Source organism: Zosterops lateralis (genome assembly GCF_965231275.1).
Source record: "Zosterops lateralis genome assembly, chromosome: 19".
Classification (NCBI taxonomy): Eukaryota; Metazoa; Chordata; class Aves; order Passeriformes; family Zosteropidae; genus Zosterops; species Zosterops lateralis.
Window position 1 is genome coordinate 4,225,374 of NC_139779.1, and position 25,803 is coordinate 4,251,176.

General features: G+C 50.3%; 1 protein-coding gene across 2 annotated transcripts in view; it reads left to right on the top strand.

Moving 5' to 3' along the window:
* Positions 1-24,152, top strand: part of SSH2 (slingshot protein phosphatase 2) — a 51,118-nt gene extending 26,966 nt beyond the window's left edge. For both annotated transcript variants that reach the window (XM_083875263.1, XM_083875264.1), the window contains exons 4-14: positions 640-761; positions 3,154-3,222; positions 3,985-4,050; positions 5,072-5,266; positions 7,027-7,120; positions 7,246-7,374; positions 9,443-9,489; positions 10,862-11,008; positions 11,601-11,801; positions 15,942-16,785; positions 18,048-24,152. In XM_083875263.1, the coding sequence (XP_083731389.1) occupies positions 640-761; positions 3,154-3,222; positions 3,985-4,050; positions 5,072-5,266; positions 7,027-7,120; positions 7,246-7,374; positions 9,443-9,489; positions 10,862-11,008; positions 11,601-11,801; positions 15,942-16,785; positions 18,048-20,015 (3,882 nt within the window). In that variant the 3' untranslated portion in view covers positions 20,016-24,152. The remainder of the gene's footprint in view (positions 1-639; positions 762-3,153; positions 3,223-3,984; positions 4,051-5,071; positions 5,267-7,026; positions 7,121-7,245; positions 7,375-9,442; positions 9,490-10,861; positions 11,009-11,600; positions 11,802-15,941; positions 16,786-18,047) is intronic.
* Positions 24,153-25,803: the final 1,651 nt, after the last annotated feature.

The window sequence follows — 25,803 nt, forward strand, 5'->3', positions numbered from 1 at the left end:
ACGTGGCAGGAGCAATGAGGCACAATGACTTTCACCTTTCCTGGGCAATCTGAACCGGTGAAGGATACAGCTTAGTCATAGGGATATCTTTTCCTGCCAGGTGTAAGGCGGTACAGTTGCTTCTGCACTGGGGAAGTTGCCAGAAGAATTCAAATGGCCAGCAGGAAACCATGTGTGAATTAGATCCTGGTTGTCTGTCCAGCTGCCTGGAGAGCTGGTGGAAAGATACTCATTGGAGCTGTTGTAGCATACAGTAGTTAAGAGGAAAGCTCTGGTTCTTGGGGCAAAGCCCTCTGAAGGTGAAGGTTCAACACCCATCTGTCTCACCGTTGGTCCACAAAGCTCACTGGGCTGAGACCAGTCAGAGAGCTGTAGGTTGTTCAAAATCAACCTTGGTGGGACAGAGCAGGGCCTGCAACCAAGTGTCCGGAGTGCACCAGGAACATGCCAGCTGTTGAGGAAGGCCCTGTGTGGGACTAAAGCACTTCTTACCCAGCTGAGGAGCGTGGGACATTGGTACCAGTCCAGACTGCATCACTGCTTCTGCGCCTGTCACTCAGCATGAAAAAGTGGCCTGTAAAGGCAATAATGTGTGTTTTGCTGACTGCACTGCTGATCTCTTCCCCTTCTTTACTTCAGGCTGTAAGACTGGAAAGTACCTACCAGAACCGCACTAGATACATGGTGGTGGTGTCCACCAACGGCAGACAAGACACAGAGGAGAGCATCGTCCTAGGAATGGATTTCTCTTCCAATGACAGGTACTCAGTCATTGTGCTCACCCCCACATCAAGTTAACTGTAGAAATCGCTGTCTGATCCTGTATTTTCTGGGGATAAGCTGCTTCAGCTTTTCTAGCTTAATGTCTTTCTTGAGATCCAGAATTGCTTTTTTATTTCTTGAGAGGAGGTGGTAAATGTGAAAGCAAGAGTGCAGGTCAGCATTTCCCTCGTTCCTCCAAGCCTCGGTCTTCTGTGAGGATGTTTGGTATCTCTGAATGGTAAGGTCCCCAAGCCCTGCATCTGCACACCAGAGACAGGGACAATGTTCATGCGAAGAAAGAAAAAGCTGCAATTAGAGAAGCTGGACCTCAGAGTTCAGGAGAGCAGGTAATAAGAAAAGAACTGTCAAGCAGTCCCTTGCCAAGGTCGTGGCACAAAGGCCTGATGGCAGTGTCAGGGTTGGTGATGGCAGATCTTGCACACCATGTGCTGTCCCCAGGCAGCCGTATGTCATCAGGGTTTAGTGCTTCTGCTTCATTCATTTAAATTCCTGCTGACCTTTCCACAAGGCTGCAGAAGGTGGCTGGGAAGCAGCTTTTGCTGCTGGAGGGGCTGTAAGCCAGGTGACAGCAACCCAGCAGCTTCATGAGCATAAGCTTCACATTTAGAAGGGCACAGTGGGCACTTTGGAGAGGGCATGGAGGCACATGACTCTCTTAAAAAGAGTTTTAAGTAAGTCTTGCCTCTATTGGAAGACAATCAGCTGGATATTCAATTTTGAAAGATTTGAGGCTCATGCTTAGTTCTAGCACAGCTGCTACAGGAATGAGTCTTGCTTTTGACACTAGTTGGAATAAATTACTTCCAGATAGTTAGTAGGACCACTAGAAAATAGTTTTGAACTATTTGGCTAACAAATTGCTTTCCAAACATTGCCTGCTGGTCACAGCAACCACCATGCTTGGTTTGGATGCTGGGCTTGGGTGATGCCTGCTAAAATGGGGGACCAGCTTGATGCTGCCCCTGGCTCCTGTCTCTGCACATGTGTGCACAGCTGTGACTCAGAGATGCTCTTGCCTTGGGGCAGGAATAACTTGTCCTTGCACAGGTTGCTGTGAGCTTGGAACTCACTGTTGACTGTACCAGCGCAGCCACCTTTGATAACTGAGAGCTCACTGGTATTCAGTCTCTAATAACATAGCAGGGTCGTTTCAGCTTTCTGCTGGAGTTCCTGGGGTTCTGGATGGTCACTGTGATCTGCCCTCCCCGAGCCCACTCGGTATTTATAACTCCATGTAGACTTGTTGCTATGGTCTCTGATAAGCGCTCGCTGAACAGTATCACTAAAAATACCCCGGCCACCTTGGGAAGCCTTTTAAAAACACATCTTTCCATGAGCTCATCTCGTGTTGTCAACAGAAATAGCTGCATGCCGCAGTGTCTCCTGGTGCTGGGCACCAGGCGTGTGCATTTCCAGGGCTCCCTGTCTAACCCTCCAAAGCCTAGTCTCTCCCTCTTCCACTCTTCTCCTAAGCTGGAGACTGGCAGGTGTCCCAGAACTGGTGGAAATCTGGGAGCACCTGGTGCAAAGCATAAGAGCAGGAGTCAGTTGAATTCAGTTCTTCAAGATTCTGCTTTGATTATGGAGCAGTTTTGCAGCTTTATGAGATTCAGCTCTTTCATTTAACAACCTGGAGCAGGTTATGTTGGGCTCCCCCGCCCCTGCCTTTTTTCCATCACTTGGTTTCTGCTTTTAACTTGGCTTTTTCTCAGCCTTACAGAAAACTAGGGGGACTGTGAGGGCAAAGACAGCAAAGCAGCTGAGAGAAGAGTGGGGTTGCCAGGAGGTGTCTGTGTGAGATGGCTGTTGTACTTGTTCTTGAGGTGTGGGAGGGCACAGAAGGGTCAGGAGTCAGCCAAAGGTGATAGGCAGTGATTGCCAACCTACTGTGGTGCCAGTCACCCTGCTATTGCACTGCTCTGCTCCCAGTCCCCAGCAGCTGTGGCTGAGGGACAAACAAGAAAATAAAGCTGTGGATTGCAAAATCAGAGCTAGAACCAAACCTCTTGAGCCTGAGAGGGATTAATCTGTAAAGAAAGCCTTGAGCTGACCAAAGACTGTGAGCCCCCTCTGACCTTCTGCACAAAGTTCAGTGGTTTTAGATCCTGTTTGCTCTTCTCCCAGGTGTCTTAACCCTTTAAGCTTGCTTGAAAGGATAGTTCTGTACCCTGAATCTGGTTACTAGTCTTTGCCAGGCCCCTGTAGAACAACACTGGCACTGTTTCTACTGAAGCAACTATGGGATTTCTCATTTTCTTTTTTTTTTTTTTTTTTTTCTAATGGATACAGAAAGATGCAACTATTGCCATGAAATTACAATAATAACATGGTGCTGTAGTAGATAGACTGACCTCCTCTTTCTCACTGCAGTAGCACTTGTACGATGGGCTTGGTGCTGCCACTCTGGAGTGACACCTTGATCCACCTGGATGGAGATGGGTGAGTACCTTTTGTGTGTTCTATGATAATACAACTTAGAACAAGGTGAATGGGGAAGGATTCCAGTGCTTGCAGAGCCCTCACAGGTCCAGCAGCCCTCCTCTGTTGGCCTGTATCGGGTTAGTAGGCTCAAAGACCCTCAATCACAGTGGTTGTGGCAGGGAACACCAGTAATTGACTTATCTGTGAATAAACACGCACTGAGACAGTGGCTTATGTGTGTGTTTAAGCTGGAGTAAAGGAGCTTTTACTGGCGAGTGGGTGTGTAGTGAAAGCTCCTTAAAGGGATCCTATTATGTGTTCCTCCATCACGCTTGCAGCAGGCAGCACTCAGCCCAACATAAAGCAAGAATGATGTTTCTCTGCCAAATAGACACCTGACTTGCAGACTCCTGTTTGTGCCAGTTACTCAGGCTGTCCAGTGCAGTGCTTGGAATGACTTTTCTTTCCTTGGTAGCTGCCCCAGGATCTCTTTAGCTGGACTCTGTTGCTCCCAAGCTGTGGCACTGAATTTTTGTTGCCAAGGTAAACAGCACAGCCCAGCACTGTCCCACTGTCTTAGTTTCGTTCCCAAACAGCAGCTGCTTAAAGAAGTTATCTTAGAGCTTTTAGTGTGCTATTTTGATCTGTTTGCTAGCTGAACTCAGCAGTGTATGCATAGGGCTAGACCTTTGCTGTTCTAATGTGCTACAGACTATCAGTTATTAACTAAAAAGTGACTTTTGGGACACATTTTTACTGTGCCTTTTTTCTTCTCACCAGAGGGTTCAGCGTATCAACAGATAACAGGGTGCACATATTCAAGCCCGTGTCTGTACAAGCAATGTGGTAAGTACTTACTACAAGCTGTCCCAGTGATCCTTTTTCCAGGTGTTTTGGCTGCTTGAGCTCTTAAAAACCCAGGTGTTGCTTTACGTTACTGTTATCTTGAGACCTACTTGAGCAGCCAGAAGTTTCCTTCAGAGACAGGGAAGGAAGTTTGGTACCAAAGGAAAAAAGCCATGGAAGTGCTGGTGTGCAGCAGCTTTGTCTCAGCTGAGGGCAGGAAGGAATAGAGTAATTTTCCTTTCAAAGGGCTGCTGCTTTGAGCCCAGAGTCACATTGCTTTGAGTATATGTTTCAAATATTTTGAGATATGTTCATTTTGACAGAAGAAAGAGAAGCTGCTTGCATTTTTCTTTCCTTTTAGGGTGGTTCATGTAGTGATCATGAAAGTATTTCTGGCTCAAGCTTCTTTGCATTGCAAAAATACATTGCCTGTCAGCAATGCTGCTGTCACCCCAGTGATTTTGACCTGGATCCTTCTGATCCCAGTCAAAGATTTAAAATAAGCTAAAAATAGGAGAGGGGGATTTGTTTCCCAGCAGCAGCTGAAGAAACTTCTGACATCCCTCGGGCAGTGGGAGAGGGCAGACACCTAAACATCTCAGTGCAGTCCTGAGCCCTTGGTTGTGCATGTCTGATTCCTGGGTGTCCCTGCCCTGCACACAGGACAGCTGATGGCACAGTAGGAGCTGTCAGCACCCTGTCTTGGACACAAACTCTGCATCTTATTTAGGGCTTGGGTATTTGTAGCAGATTTTGGAACCAGAGACACGGGTGCCTCTGCTCTCTGAATTGTGGGCACCTTCACTGCTGTCCAGGCTTGTTTTGGCATGCTCCAATTAAGACATGCAACCTCTGGCTGCGTGTGGGAATCCACAGCCTTGCAGGACATCCTCATGCACAGTGCCAGGGGTTTGTACCAACTGAGGGGACACGAGCAGCATCCTGGATTTGGCTGCCGCTTCGTGCTTGATACCAGCCCGAGGAAGAAATGCTAAACCTCCACGTGTTATTCCCTTGCTAGGTCTGCTCTGCAGAGTTTGCATAAGGCTTGTGAAGTGGCACGGAGCAACAATTACTATCCAGGGAGTCTGTTCCTCACGTGGGTCAGTTACTATGAGAGCCATATCAACTCAGACCAGTCGTCGGTCAACGAGTGGAATGCCATGCAAGATGTCCAGTCCCACCGGCCCGACTCGCCCGCCCTCTTCACAGATGTGTAAGTTGGGCTGCCTCTGCTGAGACAGTGTTTGACTCTCCCCAAATGAGGAGTTTCCACAAGAATTTGCTGTTTATTAGGTATTGATAAGGAGAGGCTTCCTGTTCCATGTAACAAGTGGATTCTTGGTTAGGTAAAAGCCAGCACTGGAAGTTTAGCCCTCCTGGGGCTCTCTTGCATCTCCTCCAGCCTCTGTTTTCAGTTTAGTTGTTTGCCTTGGGCTTTAGGCTTGCAGACCTTTGCCTTCTGCAAGGTAAGTCCCATGTTACTGGTGAGAGAGGTGTGGTGTATCTCAGCCTTCTGGTTTTGTCCTCTTGTTCCAGGCCTGGAAGGAACAGGTTTCTCTGGACTTTGCTCTTACACTGGCACGTGCCTGAGCACATGTTTAGACTAACATGGCTTTTTTATCCTTATTCAGTTCATTTTGCTATAAAGTGAAGTGTTTATGTATGGACTTCTGAGCCTGTGAGCTCAGAAACATCCTCATCTCACCCATCTGAAACACCTAAGAATGGGGGCAAAGAGCAGTGCAGGTTTTTGTCATTCTGAAGAGCTTAGGAAGTGTGGAACAGGACAGTGTGTAGATTCCAAGATGACTCCAGCTAAATGCTTGGGTATCAGGTGATAGATGGTCCAAAACGGTGGCTGAGGTAAATGGGTAGACAATTCAGAAAGACAAAATTTATAGGTTGTATCAACATTCAAGATTTATCACCCCTGTCATTAGTAACTGCCTGAAAGGTAGCCTGTGACCAGATGTGGTGCCAAGTGTGAGGGTTTTCACTTGCCCATTTTGTAATTACTTCACTGGTCCCAGCCGCTTTCCCAGGATAATAGTGCCTTTGGTTGATTTATGCTCCCAGATATTTCCTGTTGCTGGAGTCCAGTGAGTGAATAATGATGCTAAGCAGTTGTTCAGCTGTGAATAAGTCTTCACACTTGATTGTTTTTTAATGTACAAGGCGGGTGGCTGAAAAGTTTTGGCAGGCTGACAGATTAATATTTTCTTGTAGCTTTTCATATATAAATTTTATCTAACCCACCCTTTCCCTGGTGGCACCTTGAAGTTGAATGATTTCCTTGGGACATTTAAACAGCATTCTCTTAATGGAATTCTGAAATAATGCATGAGGTTTAAAGAACCAGGAACTTCCATGATTTTTATTTGTGAACCACCAGTTGAACACTTGTATTGTACATGCCCTCCCCAACCTGGCAGCCTTCCAGAGAAAGGGAAAGGTGGTGGGAGGTGTCACTGCTGGGTCCCTCTTGTAAAGATGCTGGGTGACCCAGCCACTGCTGCTGCTCTGCTGCAGCTTCCCCTGGTGTTACTCAGGCTATTTTTGCAGCTGGTGATAAGGCCCCTGGCAGCAGAGGCGGGAGGAATGCGGAGGCTTAGCTGCCCTCAGCTCTCCATGTAAGGAGTTTTGGAGCTGTTACCTTTCCAAGAAAGGTAGAGAGAGGCTTAGATACTGCTCCAGAGGGTATAATGCAGCCTTCCCAATTTAAATTTTACCAAATACCAGAGGTTCTCTGGATGACTACAATGGATTAGGGGCATTCAGTTGGTGGCTTTTTCACGACTGTGAATCTAAACTGGGCTTTACTGTCACCTGAATTCCCTCCAGCTGAGGACGTGCCTGGGGGAAGTAGTGTGAGAGTGTGAGACTCTACAGAGTTTGCAGTCCATACCTATTTTAAAAATGTCATGAATCCAGTTTGTTTTCCCTCCCAGTGACTCTGTTGCTTTCTTCTGACAGCCCAACTGAGCGGGAACGCACGGAACGGCTGATTAAGACCAAGTTAAGGGAGATCATGATGCAGAAAGATTTGGAGAACATCACCTCAAAAGAGGTGAGTGGTGAGGGTGCAGCTGGAAATGCTGTTGTGCAAACTGAAGAGCTCTGTGCTTCATGCCATGAAGAAAGGCCAGAACAAAAGCTTCACCTGACTTCCTTGTGTCCCTCCTACCCATGCAGATACGCACAGAGCTGGAGATGCAGATGGTGTGTAACCTGCGGGAGTTCAAAGAATTCATTGACAATGAAATGATAGTGATCCTTGGGCAGATGGACAGCCCCACACAGATATTTGATCATGTCTTTTTGGTGAGTCTTAACAGTGAATATAAAAGTAAACACCCCAACATTTTTCACTCTAAGGTGGTTGACACAAGGGCCTCTGAAGGAAGTTAAAGGAATTTTGAGGGAGAGGGTGATTCATTCTGGGGTCACATACTCTCTTAAGCCAAGACAGTAATGAACAAGAGCAGCCTGGCTTTTTGGCTGTACTAAACTTTGCCAAGTAGCACCAAGCTGTGGACCCTGTACCTAGAGGATAGAAGGGACAAGGTGTCTTAATTCTAACAGTTTTTTCAGGGCCATTTCCATTGATGTAAGACCAGTTTAGTGAATTTAACTGTCCAGGGTACCCACATGCCAAGTTCTTATGTTTGGGAAAGACATAACTGTAGCAAAGGAGGGAGTGGGGGCTGTGTGACATTGAGGTGGAATGACGCTCTTGTAACATGGAAAGTTTGTATGATCCAGGAGGGAACCGAGTAACAAGATAAGTCACTTAAGGAAACATAAACATTTTGTTGTTAATTGTTTTGTTTAGTTGCTGCTGGGGCCTGTATTAATTACTGCAGCTCTTTCTGGTGAGTCAGTGCTCCACTGGATTTCCCAGCCCCGGAGCCATGGACACAGGTTTGGTTGGGCTGTCTAGCCTGTGAGGTTGGCTCAACTTTAAACAAAGGCATTCCTCTTGGACCAGCTAGTCTTTCCAAATGGAGAGGGCCTCTCCCAGTCTCCAGCTCAGAAGGGATGGGTCTCTGTTAATGTGAGCACTCCCAGGATATCATGTTGGGGTAGAGCCAGGAAAATTGGAAGTACCTACAACGTAATGGATTTTTTTGCAGACTGTGTGTTATAAGGAGAGAGGGGGACCTGTTACAGGCTTATGGTGCTGGCCAAAAGCTGTTACAGGCAGCTGGATCCACTGCAGGGCTTGGAGTCTTGGCTCTGAGTGCATTTAATGGGGAGAAAACCTTTCAAACAAGGCTTGCAGGCAGCACCAAGAAGAACTGTGGTTAATATGTGGAATAAAAGTGTTTGCAGAGCAGCTGCTGTGGTGAGGAGCAGTGCTGCTGGGGCTGGGCACCCAGGAACATGTGTGCTGCAAGGCAGAGTTGTGTTGTGAGGGCCCAGAAAGGCAAGGAGCTGTTTCCTTCCAGGTGGAGGCAAGAACCCTGTGAGATCCCATTTAAGGAGTGCTAAAAGAACTAAGCAGGAAATAAGAGAACTGATGATGTTGGTAATTGTGGATCAAAGATCAGGAGAAAAGGCTTTCACCCCTGCAGCGTTGTTCTCCCTACCTGTGGAAACTGATGGTTCCCAGGCCTGAATAAATTGTTCTTCCTTGACTGAAAGAGACAACATTAAACTGAGTCTGGACCTTAGTAAATACAATCAGTCATGTTCATCTGGATCATCTTTCCATTTGGGAGCCATTTTAGGGCAGAGAAGCAGAGAGCTTGTGCACCTTAAATTTTGAAGGAAGCCTTAAAGTAGTTTTGTCCTCTGTCAGGTTTGTTTGAACAGGAAGCAAGCAGCTTGGAGGCCCTGTCTGTGCTGCAGAGGAGAGGGTTACCTAGCCAGGGTTAGTTAAATGTCTTCATTTCTTTACTCACACAGACTTTGAACATGGAGAGAAGAGGTGTAACCCAAGTGAGCTTAGGTGTTGCTGTCTTTGATGTTCAAGATGGGTGTTTCGTGTATAAAGAGCACCTGGATGGTTTTTAAATGCAGGCAGTTTCTCCTCTGTGGGGCAGAACTGGCAGCAGCCTCCAGAGAAAAGGGGTGGAGTGGTTCTGCCTTGCTGAGGTTGATTTGTCAGTGGTTTGCAGGAAGTGCCAACGCACAGTGCTGGGCTCTTGTTGGCAGAGCTGTTTCTTGTTCCAGAAGGGATCTGGTTAATGGGGTGAGAGAAGGTGCTGAACATCAGTCTTGCCTACCACTTGTGTACCGCTGTTCTCAAAGGATCCCCAGGTCCCCCCAGTACCCTTGGCTGGTCAGCTTCCTCCTCTGGTTCACTGGTGACCCTCCCTCCCTCCACCAGTTGCCTGGCTGTGCCTTCCTTCTGCCTGATGTGTCCCTTTGCATGTTTTCCCTGCAGGGCTCAGAATGGAATGCCTCCAATTTGGAAGATTTGCAGAACAGAGGGTGAGTAGCTTCAGGCCATCAGCTTAAAAGCAAGAGCCTGACCTTAACACTTTTCTGTGCAACAAGCTCTATTCCATACCTGCTGTGTAGCCTTAGTCTTACTTAAGGGTTTGCAGATCCAAACGAGCTCTTGCTTCCTCCAAACTCCTTGTCCCACAAATAGGCACCTTAAAGTAAAAGAATCTTACTTCTGACCTTGACTAATGTCCCCAAGGCAAACAAAGGAAGGCAGCAAGCTCATAGCTATAAGCAGTAAAAAGCTGCAATTACTGAGCTGGATGCTGCATAGTTGGCTCTGTGCCCTCAGCCCCAGCCCCTGGGTCTGGACTGATTACAGAGGCACTTCGGACCTCTAGGCTGTGGCAGGAAGGAAAATGTGGACAAGAGCATTTGTTCCTCTGAGTGGGGCCCAGAAGGAGGTAAAGTCCTGTAGCTCTCAGGCTGAGCACCAATGGGTTCCTCTGTTTCCTGTCCTTTCTACTTTTCAAGTTTAGGTTGTCCTTTCTCTAGACCAGGTGGTTATAAGTACCAAGATTGTGCAGTTAAATAATTATTCATGGGTTTGGCTTATCTGTGCCAAACCAGTGAGGAAAAACTAATCATGCTGCTGAATTGGTAGTGTAATTCTGTATCTCAGAAATTCAGCCTGGCAAAAATGACTCTTCTTGATCAGCTCAGGGTCTGCTGTGGTTTCCTTGAGTCTGACAAGTCCTACTTGACTGCCAGTGATCTCATACCTGCTTGGGAAAAGGGATGTCACTCTCTTGCAGAGCCCTTGTTCTGCCTGATATCCCAGCACGAGTGCATTTCATAAGCATCTTACCAGTAACCCTCAGGGCTAAAAATACTGAGTGCTGTGTACATAAATACCACAAGCTTTCTCTAGCAGTTTCCTTTCCAGAAAATTTAAGGATAAGAAATAAATCCTCCCCAGTGGCTCATTGTCTGTTACATCTCTCTGTAGTTATTTTATGTGTTTGTTTAGCTCTGGTGTTACTGGGAGGCTTAGTCTTCCATTTTCCTGTGGTTTTGGTGCAGCAGGAGAAGAGATTAATAAATGGAGAAAATGTGCAAACACTAATTGCAGGAGCTCCTGTGGCACTGACATGTAGAGCAGAGGTGGTGGGCAGTGTGACCTGACATAGTGCAGAGGAAGTTTCTGTCTATGGATCTCTGTTATCAGGCTCTAAACTGCCCAGCAAAACCTATTGTCTGTGTTAGCTGCTGCTTCCTTGCATTAATTCCTGGTTTCCCAAGAGTTCTTTCAAGAGTGCACTTCCAAATGCCCTTGGCAAAGCAAGGCAAGGCTGCAGTGTAGCAGTGGGACATCCTCTCTGAACTGGCTGTGTTTGTCTCTGCTGTTCCCATGCAGGGTACGGTACATTTTGAATGTGACTCGAGAAATAGATAATTTCTTCCCTGGGCTCTTCGAATACCACAATATCCGGGTTTATGATGAAGAAGCTACAGATCTTCTGGCTTACTGGAATGATACCTACAAATTCATCTCTAAGGCAAAGTAAGTCTTTTCAGAAAACACAACATACACATTTAGAAGATATATACTAAGCATTTTGTTTTCCTGCTGATTCTCCTAACTGCTTTTCCTCCTTGCCTACCTAGCATCACAGCATTTTCATTTTGTAGTTTGCAGTAGAAGAACATCTCTGTGCTAGAGGCTGCCCTGAACTGCTCAGTATTTCTCTGGGATGTGTTTCTAAATTGTGACACACGTTTGTGGTACAAGTTCTCTTTTCACTTGGAATATGGCTTGATGCCAGTGGGCCATTTGGGCTGAGTTCAAGGGTGCCACACTAGTCTTCAGAGGCTTTCCTGTAGCTCTGTGTTTTTCCACTTTGCAATAACAGCTTCAGAAGAGCTGTTGTAACAAAATCTCTTAGGAATATTAATAAGACCTCGTTCTTCAGTTTCTTTGTGTGTCTTGCTCCAGTTTGTAAATTGGATTATCAGATCACATCCCAGACTCCAGCTGTGGCCACAATCTTGAAAAAATATGTTTGATAATGCTCTGGTAAAGAAGTTGCTGTTTCCTTAAGCTCGTCAGATGTTTTCTGTTTAGTGATCCTCTTTTGTTCTTTCTCCCTCTTGAGGAAAAATGGTTCTAAGTGCCTGGTGCACTGCAAGATGGGAGTGAGCCGCTCAGCATCCACAGTGATCGCCTATGCCATGAAGGAATACGGCTGGAACCTGGACACGGCGTACGACTACGTGAAGGAGCGGCGCACAGTCACCAAGCCCAACCCCAGCTTCATGCGGCAGCTGGAGGAGTACCAAGGCATCCTGCTGGCCAGGTGAGTGCAGGGAATGATCTTCATTGTCCCTGTTGAGGCATAACACTTCAATGGTTGACTCCATTCTTTTAGTCAGGGCTTGTGTCACTGTGTTGGGATGTTAGGAAAGGTAACACTCTTTTTCTTGTCTCAGCTGAGCCTGGGAGAATGGGTGTAACAGTAAGGAGCTGTCAGGAAGCTGTTTGGTTTCTAGGATGTTTGGTTTTTGGAAAGTAGCATCCCATGAAGTGTTATCTGAGTGCAGCATTCAGAGCTACGCAGGCTCCAGCAGAGATAAATGATGTCCCTGTTGCTTGTAACATCACTTGGCAGGGAACTTGCGTTGTCTCCTCGCAGTTCCCTGTTGAATAAGCCCCTCCTCAGCAGCTGGTCTGGTTTTATTTAGATCCCTTTGGTAAGTGTTGGTGTGAGGGGAGGGGACAGGATGTTCTGTGCATTGCAACAGTGGTGTTTATTCCTGCCTGGAGTCCTGAGGCTGGTCTGGAGCTGGGCCTGGGTATGGGCAAGTGTGTTGTAATCCCAAGCCTATCACCTGACCAGCAAAAAGACATAAATATTGCATGTTTCTAGGCTGTGTTAAGCAATGTCTTCACGTGATCAGCAGGAAGGAGGTAGTGATACTGTGTTTTGCCAGATTATGATATTTTGTTTGGGATCCTGGTGTGCTTTGCCTGGGAGCAGATCTGCAGCAAACAGTTACCCAATCTGAGCCTCCTGCCACAGGAGGTGGCTCTTAGCAGGTTTGGACCAAAGCAAATAGTAAATTTCAAAGCTTTTTGGTGCCATTGGGAGGTGCCTGCTTATTGTAGAACCATTTTGCTTAGAAAATAACTTTAAGGTCAAGCCCAGACATTGTTTTATATGCTGTTATTTACAGCAGCTCTGTCACTCATGTACTGTCTTTAGGGCACAATTCTTACCTCTGTCCCCTGGCTGATTTCGTCCCATCATGTCTGTTTTATCCACTTGCAAAGACCTCTCCTCCCTTTCATTGTAATGACTTGCCCTTCCTCCTTTGCTCTCCACCTGTTCCCAGCAGCCTGGCTGTGTTTACTGCTGGGCCAGGCCTGGATTCCCAATTTTTAAATCAAACCCTTGGTGTAAACTCCCCTGTCACTGGAGTGTGCTTCCTCTTTCCCTCTCTGCACAGGTAAACAACCTCAGGGCTCCTCCCAACTTATTCCCTGACCAGGTGCACCCACGGGATCTTCATCCTCCACCTCTTCCCATGTCTGCCTTCCTCTCCCCTGCGCCCCAAACCCTGCCTTCCATAGTGACCCTCCTTCTTTCTAAAAAGCAGCCAAGTAGTATCAAGTCTCAGGACAGATCACATGGAATAGATAATTTTAAAAAATAGTGTCCTGCTGGTCTGAAACCCTTTGAGACAGACACTACACCTGCCTTGGGTGCCTCATGTGACACCAAACATGCTGCTGGCACCAGTTAGTAAAGGTCAGTGCTTAACGCTGGGCCAGAGATGACCTGACCAGTGTGGTGTGCATTGAGCAGACTGGGAAATTAGATCTTGTTGGTATAGGATGGAGAAAAAGAAGTTTTTTGGTGAAAAATGCACCAGCAGGTTGGTGAACACCTGTGAGGAGCACTGGTGTGGGAGCAGCTGGTATCTCACATCTTCAAGCCCTGAGTCCAGCAGCTGGTTTGGGTAATCTGCCAGTCTGGTAGCTGGTTTCATGCCTGCAAAGCCACCCTGTACAAACATTTTGGTTAAGGATTATTTTTCTCCATCTTTAAGTAATTTATTTTTTGGAGGTATATGCTTCCTGCTGCCACCATTTATAGCATGTGCTTCCACTGAAGCACAACCCTGCTCCTGACCTACTCTGCAAGTCCCTGTACAATGGCACAAACAGGATTACTTGTGAGGCTTTAAAAAATGCAAGAGCAGTGCGTTACAGCTGTGTAGGACGAAAAAGGCTGCAGTAAATGAAGCTTCACTGAAGCAAGGAATGGCCCCTTCCATACTGCAGAAACTGTCCCTCTTTACCACTTCCTCTCTCAGCTCCAAACTGCTTTTTTTCCTCTTTCTTCATGTTATTTAGCTTTGCCCTCTGGCCTCTGGCTGCCTTATTTATTGCTGCAGTATTCCAGGACAGGTAGAAAAACTAAAAACAAAAAAACAACAGATTGACACTCATGTGACTGCTCCAATTTCAGGGGGAAGGTATGTGAGGGCAGCCATGTGCTCGCACTATCCAGTTACGGTTTTGTGCTGGGGTTATAGCAACTGGGATATGTTTTCCAGCTGTAAAATGAAAACCCCCTGCCTGCTTTTAGTCACAACAACAAGTGTGTTTTGCTCTTTGGGACTGTCATACTTCCTGGGGTTAGTTAAACTGTCCCCTCCCTCTGTTGATAAACACAGCGAGGCTGAGCCAGGCCTGTTTCTGTTATTAGTTATAGATAAGTTACAGGAAACCAGTGTTTGGGATCTCCTGTGCCTTGTGCAGCAGCTTGTGGATCAACAACAGTTTTATACCCAAGCCTGGAGAGCTGCTGGGACGTGTGGGGGGCTCCTGGTCCAAAGCTGGTGTGGGTACAAGCACTGGGAATGTTTCCCAGGAAGGTCAAGAGGCAGCTGTGGGCTCTGGGAAGGGAAGTGGGCTCTTGTTCTCTGACCCTGCACCTCTGACACCCTGCAGGTTGTCAGACTGGGGAAGTGTCAGATTGGAAGATAGCTCAGCACACCTCTGCCAGTGGTGCTTGACATCTGGTTTGGTCCTCAAATCTGTGCCAGTTGCTCACACAGGAGGGTAATTTTCACTTTCAAAATCAAATGTGCAGCAGAGAGCTGGATTTGAGCACTGAAGTGCCCTCAGAAAGCACCAGCAGCACCCCAGGTTGTATGAGCAGAGATGTCAGATGACATTCCACACAGAGCCCAGGCAAGAATCTGCCTCAGGGACAAGCCTGTTCCTGCTGCCATTGTCACATTGCTCCAAAAGCCACTGGAGACAGAACATGTGCACCCCAGGACAGTGTCTTTGGCCTCTGATCTTGACCCTCCTCTCCTGTGAAAGGACCTGATTCTGCCCTGTCACACGAGAAGGTTGTCGCTGATTATAGGGTTGGAAAGCTAAATCTGCAATGGATTATTTTCCTTAGCTGTTGGGCACCCACAACTGAACTGGCACATTGTAATTAGCTCAGTACCATCTGTTAATTAACTTACTGTGGCCACTGGATGTGTCTGGGAGCGCCTGCTCATGCTAGCAAGGGACTGGAGGGGTTTTGCAAGATCTGCAGCTCCAAGGAGGTTTCTGTGGTTTCTGTGTTCCTCCTAGGGGCAATGGGTGGAAACACATCCCTGTGGCCGTGGCCACTCGGCAAACCCTGGGCTAGCTCTGGCATTTCATGGCAAGAAGTTGCCTGCAGTGCTGTCTGTAAGCCCAGGTGCATGGGTTGGGGATTTTGCCAGGTGGAGATGATGAAGGTGATGCAATGCTACAGGCAGTTACTTGGCCTTTTGATAGCTCAGACTTTCCTAAAGGGGCTTTCCAGGAGCTGGAGGAGTTCTGAGCTTCCTTCCTGTGGAAGGTGGGTGGTAATTTGGGCTGTGTGTTTACTGTTGAGCATGTCTTGTGTGTTTTTGCACACACCCGCCTCTACTCATCCCACCCTATCCCTTGGTTACAAGTTATTGTAACCAAGCCAGTTATTGATGACTGAAGCTATTCAGAGAAAGAACCAGGAGGGCAATTGGACTTGATTCAGTGTCCACCACCTGCTTGTGTCCAGAACAAGGGGTTCTCTCTCTTCTGATCACTGCTCACCTACTAGCAAATAGAAAAGTGCTGGCTGAGAAAGGACCAAATTCTGTAGTCAATTAAACATTGCATTTGTTGAATGGACAGACCCAACACTGCTGAGGAATAGGGAGGGGTGTGTGGAGCAGAGTGGTGCCATGGAATTTAGCTTCTGTAAAGTGGCTCATGACTGGATCAACGACTTCTCCAGCAGCAGGTCAGGCCCTGAAATGTTCAGGTAAAGCCGCAGTTGTGGTCAGTGACTCCAGCATTTGGCACAGTTTTTGCTGTAGGTCATGCCCTCTTACAACAAGGTGGATCTGGCTGTGGTATACAGAAATTACTCACTGTTTTCCTTTGTTCTCCTTCCCCTCAGCAAACAGCGGCACAACAAACTGTGGCGCTCGCACTCGGACAGTGACCTCTCGGATCACCACGAGCCCATCTGCAAGGCTGGGCTGGAGCTGAACAAAAAGGAGATCACCACCTCAGCTGACCAGATCTCAGAGGCCAAGACCAACGACAACCAGCAGCCCATGTCTCCCATCTACTCAGCTGAGCTGGACAAGGAGCAGCAGCTCCCAGAGAACTCAAACATGATCGAGGACGTGTGTGTGAAGGAGAGAAGGATCCACTTAGAGTTTACTTGCAGAGATTTCCACGCTGAGCAGATGGAGGACAAGCTGAACCTGAACAATATCAATGGCTGTACGGCAGGGTGTTGTGTAGACTCTGTCCCCCCTGACAACTGCCATGCTTCTGAGGCCTTAATGCAGCTCCAGCACCCCTTGGAAATAACTGAGTTTCCTGATCTGACAGTGGATGATCTAGAAAAGGATGCCCTTAAGCCTGATATGAACGTGCACTTGGTTCCCATGGAAGAATTCACTTCATGCTTAAAAGACTTCCCCCAGTCCCCAAACCAAAATTCCCCAGGTCTCCAACAGAACCCTCAGCCCGAAGTGACAGACCTCAGCACAGACAGGATTGATTTCTTCAGCGCTTTGGAGAAATTCGTGGAGCTCTCCCAGGAGAGCCGGTCACGCACCTTCTCCCATTCCAGGCCGGAGGAGCAAGGGACTGGGAGGAATGGGGTCTCCAGGGTGCCCATGCTGGAAGTGCCACCTGCTGCAGATGGGGGTACAGATGCTCGAAGGAACAGCCCTGGAAACTCTCCTCAGGCATCAGATGACTCTTCCACAGATGAAGAGCAACAAAAGGTTAAAATAACTTTCTCAGACTTTTTAGGAACTGCTGCTTGGCCCTGTCTATGGGGCTGTTCTCTGCTGTGGGGTGGCTGTGGATGGGATTTTCTAGCCTTGCTTTCACTGGACATGGTGTTAAGGGAGGGACTGCTAGATACTTCTCCCTTCTTTCACTTTTAGATACTTGCCCTTTTCTGCACTTTTTCCTTAAACATCAGTTTGCTGGCATTGGCAGGGCCATGAGCTGACCTTGACCTGACCTGCTGTGCTGTTCTCATGAGAAACTTATTTTTGAGTTTTGCATCAGGAGAGCAGAAAGGTGGGACTTGACCCACTAATGTAGCCAGACCCTGAGCCCAGCCAGCATCCCAAATCTGTACAGATATTTATCTGACTTGAGAAATCCACCAAAGAATGGGGCAAAACTGGCCTATTTCCCTGCCTGGGAAGCCACCAGCTTTGGGGTAGTAAATCAAGGCAGGTGTAGAACTTCCACTGCTGGAGGAAGAAATTAACCTGTCCAAGGTCTGGAGTGATGGGACTGGGCATGTCACGGCTCACTTCTCCTGGGTAGAGAGATGGTCTTGACAAAATTTAGTAACCTCTAAATTTAGGTACCTTTTTCTCATAATTGCTTTTCAGCCTCCAGGACTCTCACAGGGATTGATGATGTCCGGGGCCATCATTTTCTGGGAGCTTCTCTTATTTAAATTCCATCCTGCATTGCTTGAATCTTTTCCATCTCCATGTGAGGCAATACAGCTCTTCCAAATATAATAGGCCAATGCTCTCTCCTGTGATTTGGCAGAGAGTGTCTGTGGGGATTTGGAGCCTCCCTGGCCATTTTCCTCTGGGAAACCAGAGCATTTCAGCGCTTGGTCATTCTTTTTGCTGTACTTCTCCATACATGAGCAGCATCTGTCATGTTTTCAGTTCAAAGTGGTACTTTTAGCAGTATTAGGATTCTTTTTGTTTGTTGGACTTTTCTTCATTTAAAAAAAAAAAAAAAGCTACCTTATCCTTGGCATTTGTTGCAATTAAGGTTCTTAGATCTTAGACTAAGTGAAAATCCAGCCTGGAGTATGTTAAATTCAGTCTCAGAGACAGTAAAAAAACCTATATTAGTGATCACTGCTCTTGTGATCTCTCTCCACACACTGCCACATGCTTCTTTGTTCTTTTGGGGATGTGCACCTCTATTTTCTCTAACCTGCTGCTGTTTGCTCTGTGTCAGCACAGCTGATGCACTTTGTAATTCTCCTGTTTGTGTGTTGCAGGAGGTCCCTGAGCTGCCTGGTGCAGGTCATCTCACAAGATCCCACTCGGAAAATGCCATTTCTGTGAAGGAAATTATCACAGAGATCGAGTCAATCAACCAGGGATCAGGACCTGCCCAGCAGAAAGAGGGGTCAGCCAATCTCAGCCAGACACCAAAGAGGAACACGGTGCATGACCTGCCAGTGGAGGTGATTTGGGCAGCAGAAAAGTTGGAACAGAGTGAAGGAGCCTGTGCTGGACACCAGGAAAAGGAGAAGGACCCTCTGCCAACTGAGCAGGAAGAAGCCCCATCTCTGCAGCTGTCTTGTGGTAAATCAGACCTGGAGGAAAGCAGCTCTGGTGGGGAGCAGCAGGAGCCTCGTGGCTCCATCAACCCTGAGCCCAAGTGGTGCCCTGGCTCGGTCCGCAGAGCCACGCTGGAGTTTGAGGAGCGCTTGAGGCAGGAGCAGGAGCACCAGCACACGGCCCCCGCCGGCACTTTACCCACCCGCAAGAACTCCAGGAACGACTCTCCTGCTGCCGAGCTCCTGCCACGGGGGAAGAGCGAGGAGCCGCCCCTGGAGCTGTCTCTGGAGGGTGACAAGGCTCAGGGCCCGGGTGCTGAGGAGCCGCTGCTGCTTCCTGGGGCAGAGCAGCCTGTGGGCAGACACCTGCCTGCACCCCTCGGCCCCCACGCCCAGGAATCCCTGCCTGCAGAGCCCAGCCTAGGGCAGGAGGGAGCAGCACAAGAGCACAGGACAGTGGTGTCATTTGACGGGACGGAGGAGCCATCCCTGCCCTCCCTCCTCCCAAAGAGAATTGAAATCATTGAATACACCCTCACGGTCAAGCCTGCGGACCAGCGCCCCGATACAAGCTGTGAGCAGGGCGGGCTGGCCACGGCCACCCCGTCTTTAGATGAAAACTTGAACCCCTCGATGTGCTTGGAGAAGGCTCCAGCGGATCCCTCGCCTCCGGAGCACGCGGTACGCAAGCAGGCCTCCTTCACCGTGGGCAGCCCCAGCAAGGAAGGCAGCGGGACATCTGCTCACCTCAGTGCTGCTTCTCCCTCTGCCCAGGTGACCTGTCCACGTTCACGCAGCCTCAAGCACTCTCCTTACCCCTGCATCATTCACCTGGAAGGTGTCACCGAGCAGAGCACGGGCACAGACGATGAGCCGGTCACGCCGTGCGGCACCGAGGGAGACACCACTCTCCCATTCAGGGACGGTCCCAAACCTCTCTGCGGGGACGGTGCTGGCATCTCGAGGCAGCTGAGCAGCGAGGACTTCACCAGGCAGCGTGCTGAAAACATGGACCTTCTGGACATCTCGTTCCTGTGTTACAGCCTCCCTCACAGCTCCAGCAGCCTCAGTGTGGAGGAGCGCTCCAGCAGCCCCAGGCCGGTCAAGCAGCGGGCGAAGGAGATAGAGGCTCGGATCCGGCACGCAGGGCTCACCAGACCCTCCCACATGAAGCGCTCGGCATCCCTGGCCAAACTGGACTGCCTGGACCTCTCCAAGGATGACTTACACGACAGGGAGTCGGCCTCTTCCAATGCCAACCCGGTGCTTCTCACCTGCGTTGCCCTCGGTCGAGGCTTTTGTGGGGGGAGGTTGGAGAGGGGCTCGGAGAGCACATGTGGGAAGCATCGCCTCTCCTCCCCGGAGCCCACTAAGCATTTTGTGGAACAGCTCAGAACAGCCGAGTGCATTGCCCAGAGCAAGCCAGTGGAGAGGCCGCTGGCTCAGTACGCCAAAGAGTGCAGCTCCAGCCAGCAGAGTCTGTGTTCCAGCACAGATCCAACGTGGACTAGCTCCGGGGAGGGCCTTCCCCTGCTCCAGGTGCAGGTCCTGGACTCCTTGTCTCCATCTCAAGCTCTGGCTGTCGCCCCACGGCAGCAGCACGGGAGAACTCACCCTCTGAGGAGGCTCAAAAAGACCAATGACAAAAAGCGGACAACCAATCCCCTCTACAACACGATGTGATCCTGGGCCCTTGGCTGTGATTTCTTACCCAGAACCTGTGGTGTTGCTTTCACGCAAGGGGCAGGTGTAATATAAGGAACATGCACTTTATTGGTTAATTTTATATATATTGTCATTTTACTGTTCCTGGCGCATGTAGGTGTGGGTTGGTTCTTCTGTGTGTGACTCTTGACTGCAGGACTGTTTGGGTTTTTTTAAGTTTAACTCAGATAACCTCAAACGTTCTTTTTTGTTGTTGTTGTTAGTTTGTTTTAAAAGAACACCTTTATCATGAGAAAATTGATGTTGGCTTGCTTTGGCAAGGTGGAGTTTTGCTTACAACCAGATCCTAGCTCCTAACTTGAATTTTCCCCATGCCTTGAAATGGTGCTGAGCAGTTGGTGGGGTGAGAGCCCCTGTAAATGTGAAGGTTGTGCCAAGGTCCCTTTGTTTGGCCTTTATTTTATTCTTTAAACTGGAACTCCACCATGCTGGCAGATCCCTCACAAAGCTGCTTCAGGACAAATGCCCCGGGCTCACTTCAGCTGGTGCTTCCTCATAAGGAGCACACAGGGGTAAATCTTCCCAATGGATGAGTTCTAATAACCCTGGGCAGCACCAAGACCAGCTCTCCCATCTGCCATGGGGCACACAGAGCTCTCTGCTCTGTGCTGAGGTGGGGCAGAGCTCCTCCAGGAGCTGCCACATTCACCTCTAACCCTAAAGCCAGTGTTCTTTTAAAACAAACACCTCATTAGGGTTTTAACCCTCCCATTACTTGAATACTGCTGTGGGCCTTCCAAGTTCATGGCCATATCATCTGTCCTCTGCCCTCCTCCTACTGCCTGCCCCCTGCCCCAAAGCTTTTGTTGTGCTGCCTGAGTTTCCCTCTCCCCTCTGCCATGCTCACGGGTGTTTCTGGTGGCTCCCAAAACTTGAGCTGTTTTTGTTACATGACATACTGCCCTTAATGCAAAGCTTTGTCCTCTCTGCTGTCACTCCTAATTCTAGACCCAGAGGGAAAATCTTTTCTGGAAGTTTTTTCTTTTATTTTCTTTTATTTTCTTTTTTTTTTTTTTCCTAAATTGTATATATGATATTTATATGATTTTTTTTGTTGTTCTTTTCTATGTTTTTTTTAAAAAAGAAGGGCAAGACTGCATTCTGTAAACTGGAAGACAAACCCACCTGACTCAAACTCAGTGCTGTTCTTTGTGATCTGCACAAACATGGGAGTGGATTTGACATTATAAGCTGTCTTCCCTTTTCAAAAGTGAGCCTCGATGCCAAATGTGTCCCTTCTCCTCCAGTCCTGTGTGAACCCCTGTTATCCCACTGTGGGAGGGGCAGTCTGTGTCTACCCATCTCCTTCCTCCTTGAAGCTGGGTTCCAGGAATGCCAGTTGGACATGGAAACACTTTGGCTGCTCTGAGCCATTCTGCAAGTTCTTGCTTCCCTGGAGAAACTTTGTGTGAAGGCTCTGCTCCAAATTTCAGTAAATTATTTTGTGGTTTCTGAGCAGTTTGGCTAAATCGAAGCTCCTCATTTCTATCTGTGTGCATCAGCAAATTGTCCCTGTGCTGTAGGAACAGAGGGAAAAGGCCAAGGGGAGCTCTGGGTCCTGTCCACAGTCCCGTGGCAGGTCCTGTCTGAGCTGGTGCTTGGCTGTGGCCCAGACCTGCCCTCTGGGGAGGAGCAAAGCAAAGAGAAGATGCAGAATGGCTCAGGCTGCTGAAGCCCAGCATGGAGAGGACTTAGTGTGGGAGGAGCAGCAGCCAAGCCCATGCCTAGAAAGCAGCCCTAAAGCTGCAGAGCCTTGCAGGCTCAGATGGGACAAACTCCTCTTGAGCTGGAGAGAAGCGCGCAGCACTGGAGCACTCTGGAGTATTGGGAAGCAGCATGTGCCTGCCCTGGGGAAGGGGTGTGGGATATCCTCAGCCCACAGATGGTTGGCAGGGTAATGTCACCCTGCTGCCCTCCTGTAACCCCCAGGGGTGCTCTTGTGCTGCTTTGCAGCCTGGGCAAGGTCTGTGGGTGTCTGTGCTCCATCAGCCACAAGCACTATCCCTCCCTTTCCTGAACTCTGGCAGGGGGCTGTTACCCGTGCTGGAGCACAGCCCTGTCCTGGGTCAAACAGCACGTCATCCCAGGCCATTTCAGTCACTAAAAAGTCACCCAAGCCCCTGGCCCAGGAGGCCAGATACTTCTTTGGGAAACTGAAAGACATGTGGTTTCTCCTAGCCCGCTCCAGCTGGCTCCGGAGCCGGGCAGACACTGTGGAAAGGCCAAGTGGCTGATGTCAGATGGAGACGAACAGGTTCAGTCCTTCCCTCCCCCAAAAACTTCATCAGACCCCACTGCCCACCATTCTGATCCCAAGGACATGCCTGCCTGCCCCTCCAGGGATGGAAGGGACTGGTTGCCCCAGCCTGCCTTGCATTGGAGGGTGCATGCTTGGCTGGCAGCGTGTCCTGGTGACAAGGATCTGTGTGGGAGGGAGAAGCCCTGTGTAGAATTTTTTCCCTTGAGAAGGTAGGCGGAGGAGGAAAAGGATCGGGTTTCTTTGCCCGGCTTGATCTCAGGAGAAATGCCCTCTGGGAAGGGTCTTCGATGCAGACCAGAAATGCTGCTTCCTTCCAATACTCAGCTGCTCTCTGGGTGCTTTAGCTGGAGAGAGCAGCAGAGGGGCAGAGGCCCCTGCAGGGAGGTGTTTTGTTGTCCCCTTGTCCTTGGCTCTGGCCCAGCACAACTGGTTTTTCTCTGAGAAGGCTGTGGGCAGGCAGAGGGAGTTGGGAAAGGTGGTTCTCTTACAGAGTGATGAAGGCCTTGGAGGTCTGGAGGCTCTGGGTGGGATGGCAGGAAGGAGACGGACTGGAGGGGTATGGACTTCCTTTTCCAGTGTCTGGGCAGTGAAGCCACCAAGCCCCTGGCATCAGAGGTCTCTGCTGGGGACGATTGTCCCTTCTCCATGGTGGTGGCTCGTGGGACGGTGATGACTCTCTCCTGGTTCCTGTAGCCACCCCACGAGAGCTTCTTGTGACCCGCTGGGCACCTCCAGGGGAGCAGCAGCACCTCCAGGGGTGCTCAGCAGCTGACAAGCCTCGCGGGTAGAGGGGGTTAGGGAGAAACCTGTTGTTTTAAGGGCATTTTTGTACAAAGCAACTGTTCTTTGGTCTCTGGCGAAGCCTCTCGGAGGACGCTTTATTGTTTACATTGACTCCTGTACAATATCCCAGCCATCGCTGCCCCGTCCCGGCCGTACTGTAATGTGTGAGCCTTGCACAAACGGACTGTGTGTGTGTGAAACTGGTTCTACACTGCGTTCTGTTGCACTCGGTGGTGTGTGTGGATGCTGTGTGTGTGTGTGTGTCCGGTCTGCTTGAGAAGTTGTGACCTGTACAAATCTCTCCCCTCTCGGCCCTTTCCTGGGGGCGCGGTCCCAGCGAGTGGCAGGAGGTGACTCCGCTTCTGGGTCACTTGGATGTTTAAACGGAGCAGGGATTAGCTCCACGTCCCTCTGCCAGCAAAGGCCTGCTGGAAGGGATCCTGCCCCACCTCCGGCTGCTCCGGGGACCTCCTGGGGAGGAGCAAGCTGGGAATCCGTGGCCACAGGGGCACTGCACCTGCCGGGGGCTCCAGGAGCCTCGCAGCTCTCCTGCAGAAGGAAGCCATACCCACCGCAGGGCCCTGCTCCCCGCACGGTGCATCCTGCCTTAATCTGGTCCTGGGTCCACATAAAGCCCCCACTTCTCCCCAAGGGAGGGGCCCCGAGCCCTCGGTGTGGGGCAGAGGCAGGTGCTGGCCTGGCGCAGGAGGGTCCGGGCTGGTGCGGGGCTCGGTGCTGCCAGAGGTGCTAACAGCCCGCCTGCGCTGCAGACATCTCTGTTGGCACAAGAGAAGGTGCCAGTGCCTTTTATTTTCCTTCATGGAGATGTGATGTCCGTGCGCTGGTTTGTAGGGATTGTCCGGGGCCGAGCAGCTGGCGGTGGGCTTGCAAATCAGGGAGGAGAGCACTTCTGTCTGCCCCTCCTGGATCTTCCTCGGTGGCTGGGATCGTCCCCTTTCCCCCTAAAGACTTTATGACCGATGTGCTCAGCTGTTTTTAAATGTGAACTTGTGCACTGATGTGCAGATTCAATGTTCTTGTTACCGAATGAATAAAAGTTTTATTTTGAAGATGACAAAGCAGTGTGGCTTCCTGTTTGGGATCGGGGCTGGGGGTGAGGGAGTGATCTGTGCTGCTCTCAGAACATGGGGTGGCAGAGGGGATCTGGAAAGCCAGAGGAGGGTTTTTCCCTCTGGGGGATGGTCCCATCCTGCCCCAAGTGTTGGAGCAGTGCTTCCAAGCAAGAGGTAGTTCCAGGTATTTTCACACTGCAGTTGCAGGGAAGATTCCAAAGGTGTATTTAAAACTGTCAGGATGCTGCAGGTGCCCTCCTTGCACTGCTGCAGACAAAGGAGCTGAGGAGGGTCCTGGGTTTAAGCTGCAGGGGGGATGTGAGGTTTTACCTGGACACTGGACAACCTGTCTCAGCTTTTGGTTTTGCTCCATTGTGTCAAGAAAGACAGTGCAAGGGTCTCTGTGACCTTGCCGTGAGCAAAGAACTTGAAGAGAAAGCCAAATTGCCTGGGCTCAGCCTCACCATCCATGCAGGAGCTTCCCACCAAGCCAGAAAGGAGTGGACACCAGGGTGTGGGGCCGGGGTGGCAGGGCTGTCACAGCAGGGCTGTCACTGTGGGCCTGGCAGTGTCTCTGGAGTGCCCCATCCCTTCCTGCTCCCCCCAGCACCAGGTGGGGAAAGGCTTCCCAGGGCCTTTTCTTAACTTGCTGGGGATGTGTCTTGGAGTTAAGGACCCAGGACACGGCACTTGCTCCATCCCCACACACGGAGTGAGCCAGGGCCGTGGTGGGACGGGGCAAGTAAGGGGTGCCTCTGCAGCCCCCTCCCTCCCTGCCACCCCTTGGGCAAACAAGGATGTCACCTCTCCCCTGCCTTTTTGCCAGCTGCCCCCTCCTGCCCGCTCAGCCAATGCTCGTCCAGCTCCACACGGTGCCCTTGTAGGGTCCAGGGCTTTGCTGCCTTTCCAGGAACCACCGCTCCCCTCCCTCTGGTCCTTGAACCCTACAATCCCTTAATCCCCTTGGGCCAGGGCATCCCTGCAGGGCTGGGCTTCACTAAATCCCAAATCTGATTTCTGGATGCGCCTGTAACCGTCCTGCTGGGCTGGGGCTGAGGTGGGCTTGCAGATCCCTTTTTCCTGGGGGAGGTGGGTGCGATGCTGTGAGTTTTGGGAGCCTCAGGGTCAGCCCATGGCCACGATCCCTGTGGGGCTGGGCTGGCCCCGGGCTGCGGGGGCGACACATCGCAGGGTCACAGCCCTATGCACAAGTGACCCCCGGAGGGATGCCCCGCCCCTTGGTTTCTCCTAATACTTCAGAAAGGCTCAGGGGGCTTTTCCAGCCCCCATCTCCCAGCCCGAGGGGCTCCCGCGCACCGCTCCGGGGGGCTGCGGGCACCCTTGGGACCGCCCCGCTTTTGGGGTGGGAGCGGGGGGCGGCCGTGCCGGGGCTGCCCCCGACCCCGCGGGCAGAGCGGGGGGCCGGGCAGGGTGCGGGGGCAGGCGGGGCCGGGCCGGGCCCCCCCTCCCCTCCCCTCCGGTGCCCGCCGCGGGGGGGCTGTGCCGGCCCCGGCGCCCGGCTCGGCTCAGCTGTTCTCTGCGGCAGCGGCACCGCGCGGGGCCGAGCCGAGCCCAGCCGAGCCCAGCGGGGCCGGGCGGAGCGGAGCCGAGCGGGGCCGGGCCGGGCCGG